At 39.8% G+C, this 25,718-nt stretch overlaps 2 protein-coding genes across 4 annotated transcripts in view; one reads left to right on the top strand and one right to left on the bottom strand.

Annotated features, from left to right (window-relative positions):
- The window catches only part of FBXO34 (F-box protein 34), a 35,928-nt gene extending 19,468 nt beyond the window's left edge, over nucleotides 1–16,460 (top strand). For all 3 annotated transcript variants that reach the window (XM_072429079.1, XM_072429078.1, XM_072429080.1), the window contains exons 2-3: nucleotides 9,494–9,648; nucleotides 11,559–16,460. In XM_072429079.1, coding sequence (XP_072285180.1) covers nucleotides 9,578–9,648; nucleotides 11,559–13,662 — 2,175 coding nt within the window. In that variant the 5' untranslated portion in view covers nucleotides 9,494–9,577 and the 3' untranslated portion in view covers nucleotides 13,663–16,460. The remainder of the gene's footprint in view (nucleotides 1–9,493; nucleotides 9,649–11,558) is intronic.
- A 2,839-nt stretch (nucleotides 16,461–19,299) lies between these two features.
- ATG14 (autophagy related 14) overlaps nucleotides 19,300–25,718 on the bottom strand; it is a 36,876-nt gene continuing 30,457 nt past the window's right edge. Inside the window, exon 10 of the mRNA XM_072429097.1 lies at nucleotides 19,300–24,408. Within this exon, the coding sequence (XP_072285198.1) occupies nucleotides 24,102–24,408 (307 nt within the window). The 3' untranslated portion in view covers nucleotides 19,300–24,101. The remainder of the gene's footprint in view (nucleotides 24,409–25,718) is intronic.

Raw genomic sequence — 25,718 nt, 5'->3', positions numbered from 1 at the left:
GTTTGCATATGGTTGTAAAGTGGTGGATTGTGAATCTCTTATTTTATGAAGCCATCAAACTAATAAAAAAAACTAATGGCGACCATAGTAACTTACCTTTTTTTCTTTTCTTGCTTTACAGACCTAAACAAACTAGTAAAATGTATGAAAATCTAGCATATTACATATGTGATTTGTGAAAATATTTTTAGTCTCGACTATAAAGAAAATATACTGAACACAATCCATATCAATAAGGTAAATTGTTAGCATTTCTGACTAATTGACCTCACCACAACCATTCATGATGTAAATGTGTTTTTGGTTTTTCTTTTCCTCTTCTTTGGAAATGTGTTCATTTTATAATCTAGAATCACAGAAGGAAAGTGTGTATCTTCATTACTCGCTTTTTCCTACATCCTATTAGTAGATTCCAAGATTGTTTTAATGTGGTATACACCCATTTTATTTGGCCAGATTTTCTGCTGCCCTGAAAGTAAAGTGGATTGTTCCCTTCGCACTGTGTATATTCTTTGGCAGCGAACTTGGAAGTGCTTTTTAATAACATGGACGCCGTCTGCAGCGGTGTATATACGCTCGGTTTAGGCTTGCTTATTGCAGAGCAGGAGACACCAGGCAGAAACCTTCATTTAATAGGTTATATATCTGACACCTGTACAGAGTAAAAACGATTGACATTCATTTTAGGCTAATAGGAGTAATAATAAAAGTAGGACTATTGTACTTGCGTATATTTGAGCTGACCCATTTTTATTTCTTGAATCCAACCTAGTTATCAGAACGCCTTACCAAATCATTTCAAAAGTGTTCTATATTCTCTGTGGAGAGAAAAAAAAATGTAGCGGAATAACTTCTATAATACACACCCAGCCAGAATGAAAAAGTATCATTATATATTGCACGCTTGAGCCTGGAGGGATTTAGTGCTATGAATGCAAGTTATAGTTTGTGTAAAAAGAATTCTGGGACATTAAATGCCAATGCATCGGATCAAATCAACTTATTACCAGAAGTTTCAGAAGGACCACAGCTTGAAGGTATGTAAACATTTGGTGGGGAATGCTGGGGAGAAGAACATTTGTTAATGGCTAAACCGGTCAAACAGGATTTGGAATTGTGGGTTTAATATTAATTTTTAAAGATTATATATTTATATAATCTTTAAAAATTCAGCATGGAGTGTTGGGTAGGAAACCCCTTTAATAACTGCTGCCCTTGCAACTGCATTGAACTTCTACTGGACTTTGACCTCCTGTATGTTGGTTCAAAGTAAGGGCACCTGTTTCTGCTGCTGCAAAGGTGATTGCTGTCCTTATCATTTTTGATAAACAGTACTGTTTATTGAAAGTGTGTATCCAATGCCTAAAACTGAAAGCTTCATACAAACCTTGCCTATTCACACTTGTGCATCAATACACACGCCTTGTTTAACACAGCCTTTTCATTATGAATAAGCTACCTTGTTTGTTGGTCTTCACTGTCCAGGATTTTTAGGGTGCTGTTCACATTGAATGGCACCGCACATTTAGCAGGTATATTTTTGGCATTTTGTTTGCTGTCACAACCAATAGGTATCCAGTACTCTCCCCAGCCTCTTTTAGCTGGGTGCACCACCCACCATTTTTCAGTAACCACCCAAAAACAGCCAGCTGATGACCTCTGTATTATGACCCAACTTTTCAATAATGACCCATAAACAGGCATTGGGTTACTGAAAAGTGCTGGGTGGTGCACCCGGCTAAAAGAGGCTGGGGAGAATACTGATGGAAGTATGTATTAGTAAATTGGGTTGTCATAGCGATGATCTTGTGTAGTATGTCTCCAGTGTGTGACTGTAATCTTGAAGCTTGTCCCCATTCTGCAACATCTCTAATGCATGTAGCATGCCCATAGCGGTGTTCTTCCCAGTCCCTTTTTGCCAGCCGTACCACCCGGCGCTTTTTAGTAACCACCCGGCTGTTTTTGGGTGGTTACCGAAGAGTTGGGTCCCAATACAGGGGCTGCCACCCACCTACAATTTCTTTCCACCTGTCTTTAAAACAAATTCTGGGTTTACCGTTGGATGTCAATGGTGCCCTAATATTTAATGACTTGGACCGATTGGGTAAATTTAGCAGTGTTGGCTTCAGTTGGTTTCATTTGTCAAGTGTTTGCTTGCAGAACTAATTTTGTTGAGGCAGTAACACTCCTGAATTTAAGAAAAGAAAAAAAAACTAGTCTTAACCCAGCTTAAGAATAACTACATGGGGTCAGCCATATTGTCCGTGTTTTGTAATATTTGTTCAAAAAGGTAAAACAGAAGTGAAAAAACCCTGTAGATTCAGACTAACCTTTAGCGAGCCTCTACTTTCCCGTGTAGGTTTCTATCGAGCAGCTTTATCAGTAACGGCAAAGGTTATCTCTGAACTTCTCTGAACTACAAACTCTTCTCTTATGCTTATGGACATGTAGTCTATCAGAAGGAAGTAGCCTAGAGTTACCAATGAAGCCTCTTAAGGACTAACTGAAATATATACTTTCAGTTGTATGGCACATTTAGTGGTGTACATGATAGATATGTGTGTGTGTGTGTAATAAATATATATGTATAATTTATATTACACACACACACACACAGACAGAGTAACAGCCACCACCTAAACATTCACTCCTGGAGATTGCCAGATAAAACCTTCAGCTCGTATATCAATAGAGGAGTGGGGTGATCACACGGGTGTGGTACTTATTTGTGGAATATAAACTTGGCAGATCTTACTTGGTGATTACATTATATCACTGTGATAAATCACAAACCACTTCATTGCAGGTTTCAAATTGCTCATGGTTAGCTATACTTTTTTTCACAACAGTTTTTAGTGTCCCTTCTGCTTTTTGGAGAACTTTAGGGGCTTGTGCACCAACCCAACCATTTTCTCCTCAAAGATGACCATGCAAACTTCTCAAACAGATCTTAAAGGTGAAATCTGATGTATTTGCCAATCTACACAAGCTCCAGGCATCTTTTGTGAAGTTGGGTTTTGTCTAAAAAATTCTCCCAACAGTTTTGGTATTCAACTGAGCAATATATTAAAGGTTATCTGTTCTAATATTGAAAAAAAGCATGTTGTCTGCACCAAACATCTGCTGGTTGGGCACAGAAACTCCAGTAGCTTCCACGAAGGAGCTGATTATTAATCATACTTTGCTTGAACATTGTTCTGTCTATACTAATACAATATTGAATATATGCTGGGAGGAATAGCTTGTCTGTCATTGACAAAAGCAACCCCTTGTGGAGGAGAGAGAATGAAATACCATGTATGCTTTATTTATAATGCATTTCACCAGCTTCAGATAAAAGCCAGCATTGTCCTACAAACCTACATTGACCTACAAACATACTAGAAGTGCTCATTTAAGAACACTCAAAACCCATCTTTTCAAACTTTTCCGACACATCTTCTCTCTTAAAACCTTCACTACTCGCCCACCATTCTATACCCCCTCCTATTGTGAGTTACTTCCCCCACCTCCTAGATTGTAAGCTCTTCTGGACAGGGTCCTCTCCTCCTCCTGTGTCACTGTCTGTATCTGTCTGTCATTTGCAACCCCTATTTAATGTACAGTGCTGCAAAATATGTTGGCGCTATATAAATCCTGTATTATGTCTAATAGTAATTTTATTTATATAAACCCTGAAGTTGACACGGATTTAACTATTGACCAGTGTGTATGTATGTAATCAGAATAGGCAAACCAATCTGGTCCTATATAACATGAAGAAGGGAGAGCGTATGGTCGTAGAATGTTTAAAGCATACACACTTGTGTTCTGGTTTGTTAGCTCAGTTGTAGGGAATCAAACAGAATAGTTTACAGAAGTATCCTTTCCCAAATGAGGTGTTGTGATTTGATCTGTTTCTTCCTGTACTTTTTTCCAGTTGGCATACTAATTCAGTAGCAGCAAAGATATTTGACATTTGCCTGACAAATTGCTTTGTTGCAGTCTGTGAAATTCAGGGCAGCGTTTTAATGTGTGACATTCCATATCGGAGGGTTAGTCTTGTGTTGTAGGACATTCTGTCACTCTGCTGTTGCTTGTAACTTTTGTCCTTGGAGATGGATCAACATTTGTATCCATGATATTCCCCACTTCTCATTGGTGTTGGCACAGCTGTTTAAGTCTTCCCTGACGACCTGAAAGTTATTTCAAGGGTTCCACGTGTTAAAAAAAGGTCGAAATCCTGATCCAGACAATAATGGGTACCTACAATATGATATAAAATTGTCAGCAATTATCAAAAATTACGTTGGTGTGTAACAAAATTTTGCATGTTCATGAAAGTGAAGGTTGTATGTAGCTTGTAAGACAATTGGATGAAATGCTACATCTTTTAGGAACTGGGAAATGTTTTATGTTAATAGTCTACCTGGATTGGGTGTAACTTTGTGCTTTTCCTTTTAATGGTAATAATGTAATGATTATGTTGGAGGAATCTATTCAAATCATGCATTTAAAGTATTAGACTTTAGGAAAGGAGTGGTTCTTGCAGCACCTTTCAGATCAGACTGCTGAGAAAAGAAGCACCGAAGACTCAACAATGGTGTGTTTGTGGCATTATGTTTAAACTTAGACACCTTTTGTGATAATGCGATAATAAATCTAAATACGCAACAAATTGCTTTGCTAGTCCTATTGGTGTTTTTGGTCTCGGTGCTTTGATGGTAACTGACCTGTTCTGGGGAAGGGGGTAGCATATCTACTTTTAATTCCCTTTGCTTTGGGTCCTACTTCAGTACAAAGTAGAACTGAAGTCCCCCTTTGAAAAAGAACACAATGGGGCAGGTGGTTATTGCAGAAAGGGACAGACCATGTTCCTTCTATAGTAATCTAATTTACCTGCCTGATTGTGCCAGGGAACGGTCAAAAACCTTTAGCTGCTCAGTAGTGATTGACAGGGAAACCCAGCAATCCTGGCATTCCTTGCATGTGCCTGGAATGATCCTATGTGTGTGCATAGTCTAATTCACAGTGTCTTCAGCTAGAGAGGTCAGGGAGGCCTTTTACGTTCCATGTGCAAGGGTTGTTTCTGTGAGCAGCAGGTGTCAGCACCCTGACTGCTTGCTGGCATTCCATTACCATCTTGGCATAGTAGCTAAAGGATACAGATTATTTACCCACTGCAAGGTAAGGAGGTAAAATAGTATGTTGGCGGCTGGAGCAGTGTGGTTTTATGGTACCTATTGTAGTTCTAAACCTTTTTTTCAAACCACCTTTACTTAATGATCACAAAGGACTGGTGGTGAACACAGGTGAATGGCAGCTGGATTAGTAAAGCCAATAATTATACATTTCTCTGGCACCAGTCCCATCTTCTCCCTCCCAGAGTGCCTTCTGAAGTGCCAGGAAATGTAAACACCGCACAGGTTGTATAAGGCTTAACGCCATACAGTATTGGCTGCTGCAAATATCTTCCTGAAAGTCTGGTTATCGTTCTTTGATAGTGCACTCAGACGGTGGAAGTATGATGCCCGTACATGACCAGAGTTCAGAAAAAGCTGCTGTAATCTTTTTGAGACATTCAGCTGTGAAGAGGTGTTGGAGAAAGGAGTTTAAACTAAAGCCACACCGCTAAGATAAAAAAAAAATTCTCAGTTAAACTGGCACCAAGGTGAGGTTTTCAATATCAAAGAGCGGGGTAAGAGTGTGTTTAACCAACACATTATCCCTTTGTAATGCTTCATGGCAGCCAGCCACGCTTCTTGCTACTTCCCTATGGTTTCTCTGATACCTCTGAAGTTTTTCTTTTGGGCATAATCTTTCTCAAGCACATCTTAAATGCAGTACATGTTAAAGGGAACGTTTGCATACTTGAAGATATACGATTATCTAATAAACTGCCGAAAGGGATTGTATTCTACTTTGTTCTGACTTGGTATGTGTACGGATAATTTAGGGAGGGTACTATCACACCCTAAACACCACTTTTGCTGCTTTAGAATAAGAATTGTTATGTAATGGTGTTTAATCCACATCTGGCACTCCAGTCTTTTATGAGAGTTCGGTGGTAAGAGCAAGCTCTGGCGGTTGGGTTCTTTTAAATAGTTGTGTCCTGTATTGCATTCATATACTCCCAATTGTGGGCCAAATTAATGGAAACCTGTCCCATGAGTAAGAAGTAGCCTACTATTGTTGACATATATTTACATTATGTCCCAGTTTGTTGACCCACTAATTGTAATATCGGGTCACTAACCCAGCACACACATGCTGACCAGGAAATTCAATGTCCTTGTTTAATTTTGTTCCTGGCCAGAGACTCCTGTTACATAATAGCCAGGTAACTATTACCAGGAGAGGTCAATGAGTGCCTTGGTTCTGTAATTACATGTTTACTTCTAAGCTGAATTCTGGGCAGACATTGCATTGGAAATAATACAGCTGTGTATTAATTTCTATATGCAGCTGGGATACAGTCTCCTTGTCCTCATTCTTCTACGGGGCTCCCTCTAGCCCCTTTTAGCTGGCCGCACCACCTGGCATTTCTTAGTAACCACCCAGCTTCAAAATAATTCTGGGGAGAATACTGCTTTATAAAGTGTATTCTAAGAATTACCCACCATGGATCATTTCAAAGCAATTTAATTTCTTCTTGCTCCTGTAGCAGAAACGGCTTTTATTGTACAAACTTTGTTACATCTCACCAGGTTTGTAAAGTTCCGAAATGTCTTCACTAGTTATACTGTGTCTATTTATAAAGCAGTTAATCTGACATTCACTAAAACCTTCCTTGGTAAAGAATGCCCATGTGTTTCAATATCAGTGATTGATTCCACGCCAAGAAATATTTCAGTGAATGTCAGCTTCACCGCTTTATAAATAGACCTCCAAGAGCCCTTTACCTACACATAGTGGCATAATTATTAATGTGACTTTCACTGAACCTTTACGAGTGTTGAATCAATCACTCTCCTTTAAAGTAGAACTAAAGTTCCACTTTTAACAATTCGTGATCCGATATCGCCTGCCTGAACGCTCTGGGCATTTGCAAAAAAAGCTGAGCTGCATATGCGCCCTGCGGGTGAACAAGTACAGGTGTATATTGCGAGTTTTGGCCCGCTTTAAAACTCCATTTACTGTATGTAGAAGATTCCCCTTCATTGAAAGTTTGTACAGCAGTTAATCGAACATTTACCAAATATGTCCCACTGTATGAGTGTTTGCAGGGTCCTCCACCCCCTCTCAGACGGGTGTAGCGCCTGGCTGTTTTTGGGTTATTACAGGTTGGTTTATTTTAGTGAATACATGATTAATGCCTAACCTAACACATGACTAAAATAGGTACAGTGCTCACTTCTATACTTCTATACTTGGGAAATAAGTTTGCTGATGTTGAGATAATGAAATAAAAGTAATGTAAGAAGACAGTGATAGATGTGTTGAGAAATATATCTTTTACGTTCTGCTCTAGGAGAAAGTAAATCAGAGCTGCGGAGTAGTTTCCAATTGAGACGTGCTGTAGCTTGAGTTGTTTATCATGCCGTAGTCTAAACTACTATATATTTAGTCTTTGCAAGTGACTTGTCCTTTGTGGTGTGCACAGAAGGGTGGGTCATGTAAAACTGACAACAGTGAATATTTTTAAACTTGTCTTCTACACTTTCATCCTAAAATAGACGGTGCTATGTAAACAAGAGTTAGCGGTCACTACTGGCTGTTTGGTGAAAGCCATTAATAGTAAACCTTCTACTTCAGACCTTTAGGAAGGAAGACTATAGAAGGATTTTTCTTCATCTGAAGAGTCAGGTTTGGTATGAAAAGTACATGTAGGCAGTGGTGAAATCCTAGCATTTAAAGTAGACCTGAATTCAAAATTTAGAAGGGTAGATAAGCCCGTATATATAAAGTAAAAATTGCCTTTGAAAAAAAGGGTGCAGCATCTTCACCTTACTGTCTTTACGGAATGGTTGCACAGAGCCTCTCGGGATACCGACGTCACGCATCCCGGGAGGATCCCACGCATGCGCAAAAGAAGCCTTCTTTCTTTCTTCTTTTTTTTGTTTTTTTTTTCTTCCAATATGCTCCATTGGTAATATATAGGGATGAGCAGAACATACGCAGTTACCTACGTCACCCGATCTCGCACCTGCGCAGTGTGAGATTGGGTGATGTACGAAAAAGAAGGAAGAAGATGGTGGTCGCTGGACCGAAAGGAAGAACAGGCAGTTTATTCCAGAAGCGACAGGCAAGGCCTTTTTGGATCTAAGTACACTCGCCTCTCCTTGCTCCAGCACCGCCATCTTTAATCAGTCGTCTTCCAGCTTCAGGATTAATATAGAATATTATTTCAAAATAACATAGTTTATTAAAACATGTATATGTACGAGTTAAAATTCTTCATTTTGAAAGGAGAAGTCTTGAAAATGCCATAAATTAATATCTCAACAGAAATTTATTCAAGAATGTCTTGGGTTTAAAAAAAAATAAATAATAATCAGCGCTAACAATTAGAAGGATGTAAAGCTTTTATATACCATTGAAGGATGTACCAAGCCACCTTCATGCTCTGTATTCGGGCTTTGCTCCTACTGTTATCACATGAAATGCTTGGGATGACATCACTGTGATAACTTTACAGCGTGATCAGAGTCTGGAACAAGCCGATACAACTCTCTATTTCTGTGCTTGAACTGAAAATGTCATTTATTGACCAGAAGACCTGTGAGAGTGTATAATGCAGCGTTTTCAGTATGTGTGATGTTCTTTTGAGTAAAATCTGGAAGTGTATTTATGTCTCTAGAATCTGCCTATGTAGCAATTCCCCAGATGTGCCCTGATTAGCTTCTCCTGCATGGCTTCATATAGTAATGGCCAGCTCCATCCCCAGTCACATGGCTTCTATCATGTGGGCTTTGGGATGACTCCACCAAAATACTCCGATACAAAGAGTTCCTTTTAATGAACGTTTTGTTCATACTTTGGTTCTTGCAGTGGGTGCACAATTTACTACTGTGCACCCGACCAAGCTTATTACATTAAATACAGCAAAGACTCAAACAAACATGTTCAGCGGTGGAATGCATCACATATAGTGGGAACATCAAACGTTGCTTTCGTTGCAATGCCTGACGTTCCTGTGTATAGCACACAATGCGAGATGTAACGAACTGTACCACACATGCCACATTGCTCCCTGGATGGTTTTTCTAGAATGTGCAAATAATTAAACTGGAGGATCAATTTATGACAGAAACACCTTGTTGTAGCAATATGGTATAGAACAGACTATGGGACGATTTTGGCAATGGAATTTTTGGTAGCTGATGTGATTGAGCCCAGTACATAGTGACTTGCAAAACAGAAGAAGCAAGGTCCTGCACAATCTGACTTTAAGGGATTATTCCAATATTATGTTTACTTGAAAGTTATTTTTATACCCTTTATTAATGTTACAAAAAAAGTTTGTTTAAGTTTGGTGTCTTTAATATATTTTTTCTCTCTCTCTCACATTTAGAATCAAGATTGTGGTGTGCACTATACACAATTAGAATCAACATGGACTGGCTGTGACAATACGCCTTGTTGGCAGGCAGCTAGAATGACTTCCAGCAGGGCTGGCCTCCACAGGGATCCACTGAAACTCTACTTACCTTGTCAGCACGTCAAGCGGTAAGCCATATCACTGTTTTTTATTTTATCTTGCACATCTTTTAGCAGGATCCACCACCCGGCACTTTTCAGTAATCACCAGGCTGTTTTTGGATGGTTACTGAAGAGTTTGGTCACATTACTGGGGCTGCCACCTATCTACAATTTCTTCCCACCCAGCTCAAAACATTTCTGGGTTGAGCACTGTATGACGATGCAGTTGCATGAAGACCCTATAAAGTGAGATGGGTGGGTGCAGTAACTTCATGGAGCCTATATAAGGGGGGGGGGGGCACTACGTCTGTCCCGATGCATGTAGAGAGGACTATGCCTGTGCTACTGCACAGGGCCCCGGTAGGGGGAGAAATAATGCCTTTGCTGCATATGGACCCTAGAGGTTGCATGTGCTTGCTGCATGGGGAGCCTTTATGCCAGTTTTTGCATAGACCTTAGTCTATATTATTAGTAGATAATATTCCAAAACAGATGCTAGTGAGTTGCCAACTAAAGGTAATGATGAGAGGTGTGTGCACAGAAGAATAACATGAAGGGACAGGATAGAGAATGGAATAGGAAGCATTAACAATGAAGTCCTTTCACCCTAAACATGTAGTCCCTGGGTTACATATGAGATAGGGACTGTAGGTTTAAGTTGAATTTATATGCATGTACAGGTACAATTATTTTAGTAAATGCAATTACCATAGATGTTTGTCTCAACATATTATTAGGCTGCATGGTATCAGTTCCTGTATAAAATCCTCGCAAACAAAGCAAAAAAAAACTTTATGGAGCCTAGACATTTATTACCTTCTGGAGCAAGCTGTATTTTGATATGCAAAAAGAAACCACTGCAGAGTTTGTCTTGGTCATTAAAATGTTACAAGATGTTACAGATTAGCTCAGCTCTTAAGATCACCCAAAACCTCAGCTGTGTTTAGCAAAAGATTTCTTCTGCAAGTCATGAAAACCACCCCCTCCCCCCCTATCAAGCCTTTGTCCTGCACACAAGCAAGCAGGGAATCCCCCATTCGTATCTAGGAGTCGCCCGTATGTTGGATGTCCTTAACTTCAATACAGGTAGTCCCCAAGTTTTCATAACATTCACACTAATTCTGTAAGGGACATCACCACCGCACACCCGATCCTCCGCATATGCAGCTCTCCTCTCTAACAAAAAGCTTGTAAACCAAAATGCCTTGTGTAGTTTACCCTTGAATATTTTGTTTTCCGGTACCACCCAACAATGAATTCAAACTGCTTTCATGCATTTAGCATTAGAACGTGAGTTGCTGATCCTGGATAACATTTCAGGTCAGGATTTCTGAACTAAATGTCCTACATGTTTATTCTGGGTCAGTGACTCAAAGGACTTGAAGCCAAGATACCACAAAGTTAATAGTATGATTAGAAGGATGTACACAATACTGTTCAGTTTTTTTTTTTTTTTTTTTTTTTTTTTTTTTTTTTTTTTTTCCCAAGACTGATTTTCTGTGAAACCCCCCCCCCAAAAAAAAAAATTGCTTAAATATTCTTGTGAATTGTGGTCTATAGAATCCTATATAGGCCTGCGATATTATAGGTGGACAATGTGCACATTTTTTGAGACACATTTTGTTTAAATTGAGCCAGGTTGGATTTTGAGTGTAACTACATTGTATTTTTAGTTAAAGCCCTAACCAAATTGTCATGTTTATGTTGCTGTCATTCCCATTGGGACGATTTGCCCTTATGTTGGTGACAGTAGGGGCGTGATGGGATTTCCCTCCAATAGGGCCAAAGATGACAACTCGAGAGTGTGTGTGTGTGTGTGTATGTGTATATAATCAGCGTTTTGCCCTGATGACACCTTTTTATATATCTTGTTCTATTACAGATAAGATTGTTTACATTATCTCCCTTTCTCTTACTCCTCTTTATTTTCTTTGCAGGGCTTCTGGAATGCCGTTAAAGCCATATCACAAGCTACAGAAAAAAGAAGCCGCTGTTCTAGACCTACGGTCAAATAAAGGCATGCATTTGAACAACCAAAGCTCGTCTAAGGAAGAACATTGTAATGGCGCAACCAAGAAATGTTTACCCCCTAGTGATAATCAACCCCGCAAACCACTGGGAACAATATCTCAAAACACCATGTGCAATACCACAGCAGTAAGCGCTCCTAATGGCTTTGAGGCACGTTCAAAGAACGCTCCTACTGCAATGATTTACCAAGGTGACGATGGGGGGTGTCACTTGGACAGCTGTGCACTTATCAAGCCTGGGAATACCAAGGAAAAAATCGCCTTCTTTGCATCACATCACTACAGTAACAATAGGAACAGCTCCATGAAGATAAAAAACACTGGGGATGTAAGTGGAAGAGCTGCTAAACGGCGGAAGAAATCCGTGGACCTGAAACGGGGAAAGAATCATCTGGAGAAGGTGCATGAGGTGCATAAAATGTGCCTCTTCCCAGAGTCTTTCCCAAGTGGAGTTGAAAATTGCTCTTTTAATTATGTCACTGATAATGATGGAATTCTTCCCTCTCGCCCTCTTTCTGTGATAGAGATGGTAGCTTTTCTAGAGCAAAGGGCAACGGCGTTGCTTTCAGACTGTGCAAAACCTTTCAGCAATTCTCATCCTTCAAAAGCTGCTGGACCTTCAAAATGTGGCCACCCAGGTGTTTCATTGGTGGCACTTGAAGCCAGCGAAGCTGCTTCTGATAAAGAACATTCTGAGAAGTCCGAACTGGAATCTGTGTGCGTCTTGGAAATGGTTGCTAAACTGGAGTCCGAGTGTTTGAGGCGCCAGAATGAGCGCGAGTCAGGAGGACTTTCAAGAAGCAACAGCTTAAGGAGGCATGTTGGGCGTATGTTGCTTGCCAGTGGCTTGCAACAAGATGCCAACCATCCAACCGAGCCTTCCATTTCTCTTGACCCTGATAAAGAACTTGCTGCTTCTGCCATGGAAAAAAACATGCAAAATAAGGAAGACCTTTGTTCTGTGAAATCATGGGAAAACCATCCTTCAGCTAAGCCCCAAGATTCCGAGTCTTTGCCGCCAGTAGAAGACTGTTTTGTGGCCACTGTAGGCTTGGAGCTAGTTAAAGAGACGTATCTAAAATTGGGATGTAAGGGTGACATTGAAGTTACTGTGGATCCTTGTAAATTTTCTATTTCTGTCTGTATAAAAGCTGTCGAATGTGTCCCGGATACCTTTGAGAGTCCGACTATTGATCGGCCAGCCGATAAAAAATTGGAGTCTTCGGACTCCTCTCTGAAGGCTGCCAGCGTATTCATGAACACGTTGTCCCAACAGGAAATAGGGCACACAAAGGAAAAAGCTTTAACTGGAGACTCTTTTCCAGGAGAGATATTTTTTCAGAATGATCAAAACTGTTCAAAACATGCACATGGGCATTTCAGTCCTGAAGTAAAGTCTGGGGCGGAAAATTTGGAGAAAAAGACAATTGACAATACTCTGTGTTTGCAGAATAGCTCAATGATTGCACAATATTCAGTCTCCATTTCTTCACTAGGAAATGTAACTCAGGTACTTGATTCCTGCTCGGTTAAGAGGCAGGTGTCACATGATTTCCTTGAGACCAGATTTAAAATTCAGCAGCTCTTGGAGCCTCAACAATATATGGCATTTTTGCCCCACCACATCCTGGTGAAGATTTTTCGCTATCTTCCCACCCGAACCTTGGCAGCCCTAAAATGTACCTCTTGTTACTTCAAATTCATCATCGAACATTATGACATTCGACCGTGCGACTCGCTGTGGGTTCGTGATCCTCGCTACAAGGACGACCCTTGCAAACAGTGCAAGAAAAAGTACGCAAAAGGTGACGTCTCCCTCTGCCTTTGGCACCCCAAACCTTACTGCCAAGCCTTGCCATACGGCCCTGGTTTTTGGATGTGCTGCCACATGTCTCAAAAAGATAGTCGGGGTTGTAAGGTAGGGCTTCACGACAATCGTTGGGTGCCTGCTTTCCACAGCCTTAACAGAACAGTGTGCAAGAAGTCGGAGTCTGAATTTGAAGAGGATTAAAATGGTAATTGGTCTTGTCGAGGAGGACCTTCATACCCCGTGCTGTTTACATTGTACATATTCATGGGGTTATGAAACCGCACATACTTTGACACAAGAGCCTTTACTTTGTTTTTGTTTTTTTTATTTCTTCAACTGGATAGTTAGCCCTTTTATGTAAATACTAATAGGTGTACATAAAAAGATCTATTGCTAACTGACACAACCTAATCTTTACAATGCAGCTCTGGAAGTTTTGTGGCTACAGTTGGGTGTGTGTTGTGAGAGTGTGTGTATTTTTTTTTTTTTTTGTCCCCCCTAAAGTGTCTTGTTAAGTCTGTATATCCCTGTGTGTTTGTTTTTTTTTTCGTTTTTCTTTTTTTTAAGAAAATATTACAGGGCTTGAAGCATTTAAAGTGTTTAGTATATGGTATAACTGGATTGCAGAATAATCGGATTGGCACAAGTGTCTGGAATACTGTGACAAGTGAATCTATGAGGCGATATATTGTATAGTGGCTGACTGTACAAGGAGGAAATTTGTCTTTACTTCAATAAAAATGTGCATCCTAAATCTCACTGATTGGGTATGGAGTTGACATTTCTGTCAATTGTGTTCAGGTTTTTTTTTTTTTTTTTTAATTTTCTTTGCACTTTTATATTTGTACCACACACAAATCTGTTGTTGGGTGTGCGGGTTCATTTTCCTTCTCTGGGATGTATTCCGCAATCTATATGTACACTTTATATATAAAAATACAAAACATTAAAGCCATGAAATGGCAGAATTGTGAATACATATGCAACCTTGTGTAATTGAAGAACGCCACTTTTCAAATCTAAAATGACCACATAACCTGAAACGATGCATGTATGCTTGAAGACATTAACTTCTTCTATATACCCTGAAACAAGGTTCCAAATACTAATATTATAGCTGCCTTTCCTCTGCTGTTCTTGTCAGCTAGCCCAGCAAGTTCATTTTATTCCCTTGACCATATACAGCTAGTTTATTACTTAGTTTTTATTTAGATCAGTGTTCTCCCTTGAAGTTTTTCTTTTCGGATGGAGATAAGGAGGCTGTTGCTGGGTGGCCAAAAAGTGGGCAAGACATGAAACATTTAGTTTAAATTGTGTATAGCTCTCCCCATCTGAGCTGGCACACTCGGAAGTGTGCTGGCAAAAATGGGGTTGGGGAGAGTGCTGAAAACGCTGTCTTAATGCCATATATCCATGCTGCTGCATATATGGAGAAAAATTCAATACATTACACATGCATTACCTGTCTATCCTGGCACTAAATCAGTAGGGCTGGCTGTTATGCTGCAAGATGGCACAGTAGTATTGTCTCATTATGGTAGGTTCACACCAATGTAGTGTGATTAACGTATTGAATTACCAAAGCCCATTTATTTTGTATGGGTTGCCATTGTGGCCCAAACTGCTACTGACCTTTTTTTTTTTTTTTTTGCAATGCATAGTTGTGTTGCTGTACATTTGGTGCACTGTAATGCAGAAGCATAGTTAGTGGCATCACAAATGCACCAATGCTTGTGTATATAGTGTGGCACAGTGCATATTACCGCAATGTAAAGGTTTGGAAGAGACCAAATCAAGCCCCAGTTTTAGCGAACATTTAAGTGGAATTAAATCTGCAGCTCAGGAAAATGTGATCAGAAAAGTAAGAACAGTTATTGCAGAAGGGTCATGGCTTGTCCTGTGCCTTTCTGCAATAACCACCTACCTGAATCACAGAGGTACAAAGTGGGACGTTAGTTTCACTTTGTTACAGGGGGATTCATCAAACTCCAGGCAAATTCCTAAGTTATAAGTTGCTTAAAAAATAGCATTTTTTACTTGAATGATTTGCTGCTTGGCACCAGATGACACAGCTCTGCCACACAGCTCTTGGCACTTTGCCCCATTCTCCTGTCAGCCTGAACTTTGTACTACAACCTATTGTCTCCCCAGTCTTAGCTCTGATGTACAGTGTATAACAAGTGGCTGATGTCGCAGTCAGTTCAGGTACTTGCACTGTTTTTTATTTAAAACAATACATTTATTGATGTTTTCATTTTTTTTTTTCTGGCCAAAGTTTTACTTTAATGATGGTTGTAGAGGAGGCTGCAATATTAATGTGATTTATTTTGCTTCTAGTTTCACTCCCCCACCCTACATTATTTTCTTTGACATTATATGGTCAGTATGATGTAGAGCAGGGGTGTCAAACTCACATATACAGTGGGCCAAAATTAAAAATTTGGAAAAAGTCGTGGGCCAAACTTGATATTTATTGAAAAAATATCTACAATTCAGGAAAGTCGCTAATAAATTGTAACGGAGGAGGGGGTGCTTGTGTGCCCTGATTTGTGCGCCAGCAAAGCATTCTGGGATCTGTAGTATTAGCGGTGCATGCACTGTCTCCTGGCGGGCCAGCTCTAGAAGACATTTGGTATCTTCTTGCAGGCCAAATATAATTATAGTGTGGGCCTGATTTTGCGTTTGACACCCCTGATGTAGAAGGAGTGGACAGATTTTAATGTTTCCAGAACACTGTTTTTACCTGCCCTTAGTAAATGAAGCAAGGAGGAGGAAATGAAACCTTTCATAGTGATCCAGGGATGTGAGACACTTCACAGGTTTTACCTTCCTTGGCTTCATCCAAAACGTAATCTGTTTAAAGCTGTATCTTGGTAATGACTTCATACCTTCTTTTATATGCTTGGGCTGTAAAAATATAAGTATTGGATTTGTTAAACACTTTATGCTTTGACTTTGATTGCATTGTAAAAAAAAATAAATACATGTGCGATGCCTCATTCTGTTCACTATGGCGAATATGTAAATATTTCTTGTGGGTTTATGTCAGTCATAGGTGCCCTGTAATCCCAGCAGTTCTTTATTGTTTTAGGGGAGATTGTCCAGTTTGTGGGTGAGAGGTGCTGGACCCTCTATTTCACAATTTTATTGTACTATTAGAAAAATGTAATTTCTTCAATGGCTAAGAAGTTTACAAAGGTCACACAGACCTTGGGAAGTATTTTTCAGCAGGACCTCTATGATCCTTATAACATGAAGAGTTAATAGATATGACTCTTTTTATACCTCAAACATTAAATAAAACCCAAAATGCAACCCTTAGGCACAATCCCCTAATATATTTATAAATATTACTTCCTAATCAACAATGAATCCGAACAGATCATTTTACCAGATCATGTGTATATTTCAAAAGTCTTTTGGATCTGCTCCCCCATCCTGTTTTTCATATCCTGCTATCACACTGAACTCTGACCAACAGAAACAAATGAATGTGGGCTTTGTTTTTGCTTGTCATGTTTTCCCCATGTCATGTTGGGGAAAAAAAAAAAAAATACATAAGTCCATTAAGTTCAACCACTAGGGAAGTAAACATATCCCAGATATAAGACATAGTTGGTACAGAGGAAGGCGAAAAAAAAACCTTGTACAATTTGCTTTACCAAGGAAAAAAAATTCCTCCTCATCCTATAAGGCAATTGGATGTTTCCTGGATCAACAGACTCTTACCTTTAAAGCCTTAATCCCCAGTTCTATTCTGTGCTTCTAGAAATACATCCAGCTTTTTCCTAAAGCAATCTATAGTAGTTGCTGAAACTACTTCCTGAGGGAGCTGATTCCTCATTTTCACAGACCTTACAGTGAAGAATCCCCTCCTTGTTCAGGGGTTTAAACTTGTTTTCCCCCCCAGACACAGAGCGCCCTCTTTTCCTTTGTAACCATCCTAAATAGTTTGGAAGACATGTATAGTGCAAGTACCTGAACTGACATGTATATGCACCCTTTATATATTTATACAGGGTGATTATATCCCCCTTATACGTCTCTTCTCAAAGGAGAATAGATTTGGTTTAGCTAATCTCTCATAGTGGAGTTGCTCCACTCCTTTTATTAGTTTCCTCTCCTATTTATGTCCTTTTTGTGAACTGTTGCCCAAAACTAGACTGCATATTCCAGATGTGGTCTGACCAATGCTTTGTACAGGGACAGGATAATGTCTCCATCTTTACAGTCTATTCCTATGTTAAGTACTTTGCCAGCTTTTGATTTTGCATCTTGACTTTGCATGCTGTCCGTACTTAAATATATATATTTTTTAAATATCTGGAACCAAGACAACATTGTAAGGGTTTTGTAGTCTAAGCATTGCACCCATGGAAGCTTGGAGTCCTGACTATTAGAGATCATCCTCACCTGTCCAGGAATACTGTTACACAAATTACAGCTGTAAGAAATTATGATTTTTTTTTTCACTAATCAGATTTTAATGATTATTCAAATTAATGGAAACAGAAGAATCTTTGGAGTGTACATGAGCTTTAAATGAATTGGCATTCTGGCATTGAGAAACATATCCATGCCATCACTCTGAGGTTGTGTTGGTGTTCCCCTTGTCAAGATCACTATCCTTTTGTCTCCAAATATTTAGTAAATGAGGACACTATACAGTTACACAAATAATTTAGCAGCATTGTTAGGAGTAGCAAGTTTAATATGCATGGCGTGTCTGCACCCTGCAAGGAATCATCCATAAGGAAACATCCCCCCAGGCTCAATTGTTTCAGCACAGTATTGTGTTACTTGGGCACACTAAGCACAAATACAACACTTTTTTTTTTGGGGGGGGGGGGGAGGGGCAAACTCATGTCTCATCTATTTACGCCACAAAACATTTTTTTTTAATACTACCTTTATTTGTACTCCCATAACCTGGTACCTCTAAGTATGGATGAATTCTTGTTCCACATCTGGGACAACACTAGTGGTTGGTCACTTTTGCTGCTCCCGCGCTGTAGCTTAATAGAAGGGAACCAAAGCAAACATACTGTTTTTTTTCTCTCACATGAACTTTTAAAAAAAAAAAAAAAAAAAAAAAAACGATGTGTGGTCTCCTGAAGCAGAAGTACACTTTTGTTCTCCCACCTAACATTCCGTTTCCCAGCTCTGGCTGAGTAGTAGAGTTCACGTTCCAATGTAAGTGTCAATGATAGTTCCCAGATCAGTTCCTTTAAGTGCCATCTAAAAGAACAATCTGTCCACAGGACCCATCTGCTTTGCTAAGTACAGATCCAGCCTCTCCACTGACTGATAAATTGTTTTTACTTTTTAACAAAACATATTGTTTTAAACAGATCTAGAGCAAATGTCCAAAAGAACTATTTTTTTTTATAACTTCACACATTTGTGTTCCTCACATTGGTTTAAAATAGTCTAGAACATTGAGTCCTCTACCTCTGTAGCAGAAAAGAAGAATGGTGGTAATATGCCTAGTGCTGCTGAAGACTGGTCAGGTTAGTGTAATTGTTGGTTCTTTAGCTTTATCTGATCAGTAGGTTGAAGGTGCTATAGGTGACTGTCTAGGTTTTGGGTAAGTGTAAAAATCATGAAAAAGTCATTACAAGTTTAGGTACAACTCCAAAAAAATAAATAAAATGTGACCTGGATGGGTGTAAACACAATCATCTGTTCTAATGACAGCTGTCTAAGGTGGCATTCGTCACCCCTAGTTGTGTATGTGGGGAGAGGAAGTGTAGAAAAGTCCCTCTGATGAGCAAGCAATCAAAACCTGATGGTGGATCTAATAAAATATATGTTACAGATTATAGACAATCACAAGGATAAAAATAAATACTTTATTTCCCAGTCAAACAAGCAAAGGCATTATATAAGACAACCAGTATCACACAGTATCAGCACAAAAGCCAGTGTGACGATTACCTACTAGCATTTATATAGCACCTACAAAATGTGTGTGCCTGTCTAGCACAGGGATGGCCAGCGATGGCTCACCTTCAGCCCCCGGCTCTTCCAGCCTGCCCTGCAAAGCTCTGGCCCATTGTTTGCCAACCATGACGGAAAACGCAGATAGCCCAGCACAGCATTCAGCTACTAAACCCCCCCCACCTGTGATTGACACCTGTCAGAAGTTTCTCCCCCACAACCCTGAGTGCTCATGCCTAAGGCAGAAGTCTTGATCATGGTGCAGCCAGACACACCCTGCACCAAATGCTACAACATACCAAAGAAATAGAAGAGAAATAAGACAGTGAAGATATCTACAAAATTGCAATGTAAAACGTAACTTTTCTATTCACTACTGGTGAAATGTGGTGTGTCTGTAAAAGCATGACTGAATAAACAGAACATAATGTACAAATAACAACGGCTTCCAAAAACTATTTTTTTTTCACATCACAATGCATTACAGCAATTCCAAGTATATGGGTGTTGTAGTGCATCACAGAACACAAAGTCACCAGCACTCCAAATACAGGATTCTTGCTATATTATAAAAGCACTGTCACATCAAAGTGAAAAGGCAACACTTCCAAGAATCCTATATTCTAGAGTGCTAGTGACTTTCTGTTTGCATAACTTCTTTATGGCTCCATCTGTGGTTGTCATTTCAAGCATCCTTCCTCTATCACAAGGTCTTAGCAATGCATTCCTATTACATACATTGACATTCGGAGTTAATTGAACCCCAGCACACATATACAATGCTCTGCAGCATACTACAATGCACAGATATAGTCAGTCCGAGTGATTCAGTGCGTCATGATTAAAAAATATCAATATTCTCCGCAGAAAGGTTTTTAAGCTTGGTGGTAAGAAGCTGTAGGAATGGTGGCAACTCATGTATTGTGACACCATACAAAAACAACCAGGTGGTTACTGAAAGGTGTCGGGTGGTGCGCCCAGCTAAAAGGGGCTGAGGAGAACACTGCATATAGAGTGAAACCTTTTAAAGTTTAAATCTTGCTAGCCCATGGAGGTGCATTGTGTGAGGCTTTCTGACAACTATGGTCACGTTGAAGCATCCTGCATTGTGGTATAAATTGGCCCTTATGGCCCTACCATTTTGGAATCTTTTTTGCCATATGAAGCAACATTTATCTTCCTGAAATTATGCTTTCAGATGGTAACATTGCATTTCAGCAAAGTATGCCTCACAGGCGTCAAAGAACAACAACTGTTGTTGGAAGATGATCACTGCTTCACCACCAGGTATGTCACCTTATGACAGGGTGGCTCTAAAGGAACAAGAAGACTGCCAATGTGGATGTCTATGTCTGAGGTAAGTTGCCAGGATGTCACGCTGACCCTTTAATTGCTTCAATACTCAACAAACACACAGGATGAAGACTTAGGACTTCTTCCCAAATTTCATGCTGTTCATATTTTCTCCAGGTAAGTGTTATCACCAGTGTATCAGGCTCACATCCAAACAATGACAGGGTTCGTAATCACAATCCTCATTTTTATGACAACAGGTTTACTCAGCAATAAGTTTGACTCAGTGGTCAAAGGTATATTCTTATTACTCAAATTCAGGAAAAAATAAATCTTTGGAGTGACCTTCTCCTTTAGCCATGCAGAAAAAGTGAAAGGGTCTGGTGACTCTCCTTTTTCTATGATCATGTACTTCCCTTTGCTCTCCCCATGTTCAGTCACCAGGAAATACATGGCACTTCCACATATGGGTGAACACATGACCCATATGACAGTGCCAAATGCCTCTTACTGACCTAGCGCTGTCACATGGGGGCTGGGAAGAAGCCCATATTCCTATTTAGCCTTTGCCAAGTTCCCAGTGGCAAAAAGCTGTGCAGGAAAAAGACCAGATGAGTATATGCTGCAGAGGAGATGGGGAATTAGGTCACCCATTTTTTTCTCTATGCATGCCATGCTTGCCATAATGAGACTGGTAAAATAGAAGATATAAACACACAGATTTAAATGACATGAGCTTACCAAATGCCCTTTAGGTATGCAGCGAAATGATGCAAAAACAAAAAAGGAATATTTTAGTGTACACTAATTATTGTGAATAAAAAGATAGGGATCTACACTGAAGATTAAGTCCATCCCTTTGTCACAGTGGTGGACTTCGCCACCAGTGGGTCCTTGTTAGCCAAGGAGGGTCTGGACACATTGTATCTTCCCATGTCCTGATATGTGTTATATTGAATCACCTGCTGGAATCTTTCAAACACAAACACCACAATCCTGTGTCCCTGCTCCTCTTTAGCAGCAGTCATTCTAAAGCCAAGAAAGGCTGCTTCATTGCACCTATATACCAGTAATCTAAACATAATGAAACTTGCAGGAGACCATCTAGACATCCTGTTAATGGTTAGAATCCTTGTGAGGATACAAGAAAGTTACACATGTACAGTTGTTAAAAGAAAAGAAAAAAAAAGCTTGTAAACCCTTAGAAAGTTCTGGAATTAATTCATGAATGGCTCATAAGCATTGATTTCATCTTTAGCTAAATCATGATATAAACACAGTTGAAAAATCAAAAACACATACATGCAACATTCTACCATTCTATATATTTCTGAAATAGAAATAATTTATTAGTAAAGGTGACCCATAAAAACATGAACCTCTAGCAAAGACGGTAACTGGAGACAGGTATAGAAATCAATGGGTGTTGAAATCCATCAGTTGGAGGTTTGACTTTCCCTGCCAACATGGACATCTTACTCCCTTCCTGTGTGGTCAAACTTTTGTCATTATGACAGTAATTGAGGTAAGTCGTAAAGCAGTAAAAACCCAATAGGGGTTCTATTGCTTTTATATTCTATACAACAAAAAAAAAATTATAATACAGTTTACTAGTCCTGAAATGTTGTGGGTACATTTGCTTTTTAAATGTTCCCATAGCCAGGTCCTGAACATCCACAACCTATATGCATGTCAATGCATTGCGCTGCTCGCTCGTCCTCTCTATTGAACAGAACAGGCTCTATGTGTACAGCACTTCATCTGTCACTGGAAATGATCACGAAAGATAGTTTCCAGCCACAAAATCTAACATGTATACATAGCCTGACATTGGTCAGTGAGGGAGCAGTAGATCATGGATTCGATCATCTAAATGCTCCCACCAGCAAGCTCACTTTGCTTATAATGCATTCGCTCCCCATGCCTAAATGCCGATATGCAGGCATTACAGGTGACCGAACAAAGGCAAATTGAAAGGCAATCTAAAAATACATGTACATATTCTCAAGAAAAAATTTAAACTAACCTACGAAAAAAAAACAACAAGATTAAAGAATCTACCGCCTGCCCACCACCTAATATACTACTTAAAAAAACATTGGTGGCATATGGTGAAACATATCATCGTGACTGTGATCAAGGTGAACTATAATGGAGCTCCAGATAAAAGTGATAACTGAACAGGGGTTCTAATCCTTTCACATTCTGTTCAACAAATCTAAAATATCAATGATATGATTTAAAGGAACATAGGATTGCAATTTAGGAGCCATTCGTACAGAAGATTTGTAGAGGTTTACAGGCCCTCTCATAACTGTACCTAATTATCTAATTAAGTGGTCCCCAACCTTTTTTAACTTTACCTTTTTAACAGCAGCGCCCAGTAACATCAAATTAAATTTTGCCACAGCTTGGTATATGTACAGCTTACACATTTCTACTAACCTCAGCAGCTCGGCCTTCTGTCAGCAGACTAGCTGAGTATAGCAGAGTAGTGTAAGAGAGTTGCTGTGCTGTCAGAGCTGCTGGGAATGGTGGAGAAGTGTAAGTCTTACATACATTGCTTTGCCATTCTCGGCAGCTCCTGTGTAAGCAGTATGAGGCGAGCCGTCTGCACTCACGCTGGTTGCGCTCCTGCTGTCACACTGTCATTAGCTTCAGAGCAGTGTAAAAAGGGTCGCTGGCATTATTGCTGCTGGTGCTTCGGCCTCCTGTCACTTGCAGCCCCCAGCTCACCACCATGGACCGGCACCATTCCACAGCCCGGGGATTTGGGGACCATTGATCTAATTGTTTCTCTGACATTCATTTCTGCATCTTTTTTATGCACAGATGGCTTTTTGTTAAAAATACAATTGAAGAACACCCCAGCCAGCCTCTCTTTATCCAGGAAATGAGCAATCAGTGGACACAACTATAAATACAGAGTGACATACTTTTCTCTGTGGGTAGGTGAGCTTTTACAAACCTTTGTTGCCTGTTAGTAGTTCTGGCTTATCAATCAACAAAACATTTCAAATGCAGAACTTCTGAAACCAAATAACCAACTCTCTTCCCTGTCCTAAGTCCTAATCATAACAGAACTCTATATCAAAGTAACCAGCTAAATACCTTTGTAGTGCAAAATATAAAAAAAAAGGTTTCCATATTTGGAAGATTGCTTTCTTGGGAAACTTTTTACAGTGTATTGAATTATTCTGGAAAAAAGAAAACTATTCCTTGCTTTAAAAGTGCAGACTGGATAATCATTTTCTCATAGTCATTTAAGCGATTGCAGTTCTTCTCTCAATAAAATGAAATAAAACGTCCCAGAAACTCATTTGCCTGCAGATATCAGTTCTCTGTGTCTTGCCAAGGTAAAAAGTTAATAGAGAGGTAAAATCTTCAGAACATCCATCGTTTTCCCATTAACGATGACCAGTGTATGCTTTGAACCAGGATGTGACTGATGCGGCAGCAGAGGAGATCATACCGCCTGCGCTGCTGCTGGCTATAGGTTGGGACATCATTGTACTCTCACTGTCCAGCATCTCCAATGGCTGAGAGGGGATATCGCAGAATTTGGGGCTTGGCAGGTTCTCCCAGTCAGTTCCCAGATCTGTCTCTTCATCACTTATGTGCTCATCTCCGCTCTCATCGCTTTCGCCAGCTCCACTTGGATCTACGAATTCCATGGAGTCCTCAAGATCTGCACTGATTTCAAATGGCCCTGACCTATAAAGAAAACATTTTATAGATAACAAACTGTACAATGTTTTATACATTATAGGAATGCATACTTAAATATGGAGTCCAGGCAGACAAAATAAAGTAGATCGATTTAGCTCTGCATTTATTATGCCAGTATGTAAATCTTTGTATCAGCCCTGCAGTTCCTGTACAACAGAACATAGACTGAGGGAAGAAAAAGCAGGGAACAGAACAAAGTCACTGTGTTTCTGTGCTTATGTGCTCAGAAGGAACATTCTAATAGAAAACTAGAGCAGTGTATGAGCAAAATTAGATAATTGATCTGCTGCTTTTCCTTTCATTGTCCAGTGGGTAACCTTGTGGATACTCTCCTTTGCTGAGAGTTCCAACTCTACAAAATAACTTCCTCCCCCTTCTTACATGACATTGTTCTGCCCTGCCAAGTGGTGGCTCCAGTCTGAGTACTGCAGCCTGATAGCGTGTCCAGAGAAAGAAAAAAAGTGGGAGAGGGATACCGGGTATGATTTCCATTGGATGTGTAGGGTGTAAAGGTAGGTAACGTACCCTGTGTAACTGATTTCTGGCATATTAAAAGAAAATCTTTCTTCAAAGCAAGTTTCAGGTTGCCATTTCTGGACCCACGCTTTAAATCAAAGTCTGGCTGGTATGTTGACCCTCTGCCTTGTATACACTAAATCACTAAACTAGGACAGCTATACATATAAAGGCAATCTGACTTCACTTTGACTTCCTGACTAGGAAACAATGAAAGGCAAAATACTAGCAGATTTATTTGAATTTAACTTTAGAAATGCAAGTTGCTGATACTAATACAACAGCATACTGGAGAAGCAAGTACAAGTATGCTGCTTTAGTGAAACGTTCAACCCATAATTTATTTTAAACTGGGTGGGAAGAAATTGTAGGTGGGTGGCATCTCCTTTATTGTGACCCAACTTATCAGTATCCACCCAAAAAAGGCCGGGTGGTTACAGAAAAGTGCCGGGTGGTGCACCCGGCTAAAAGGGGCTGGGAGAACACTGGGGTAGTGGACACCTCTGTATTCCTTAATTGTAAGTGGTATCATCCATATGACTATGCTGTGTGATACAGTGGTAAAAATTTCAGGACTGAATAGGCAAAAACACAAATTCTATAGTAAAACAACTAAATAGGAATTTGAAATGTGCACACAGGTGTTTGCCTGGAGTTCAGCATTTATACTCAAGACTACACTAGATGCTGGATAAGACTACAATCAGAGTTTGTAGGAGCAAGTCACAATATAACACTCTAATTTCAGAGATTTCTTATTAAAACATATATATCTTCAG

The sequence above is a fragment of the Pyxicephalus adspersus genome, chromosome 12 (genome assembly GCF_032062135.1).
Source record: "Pyxicephalus adspersus chromosome 12, UCB_Pads_2.0, whole genome shotgun sequence".
Classification (NCBI taxonomy): domain Eukaryota; kingdom Metazoa; phylum Chordata; class Amphibia; order Anura; family Pyxicephalidae; genus Pyxicephalus; species Pyxicephalus adspersus.
Note: the sequence above shows the minus strand (reverse complement) of the source record. Positions and strands in the feature narration are given on the sequence as shown.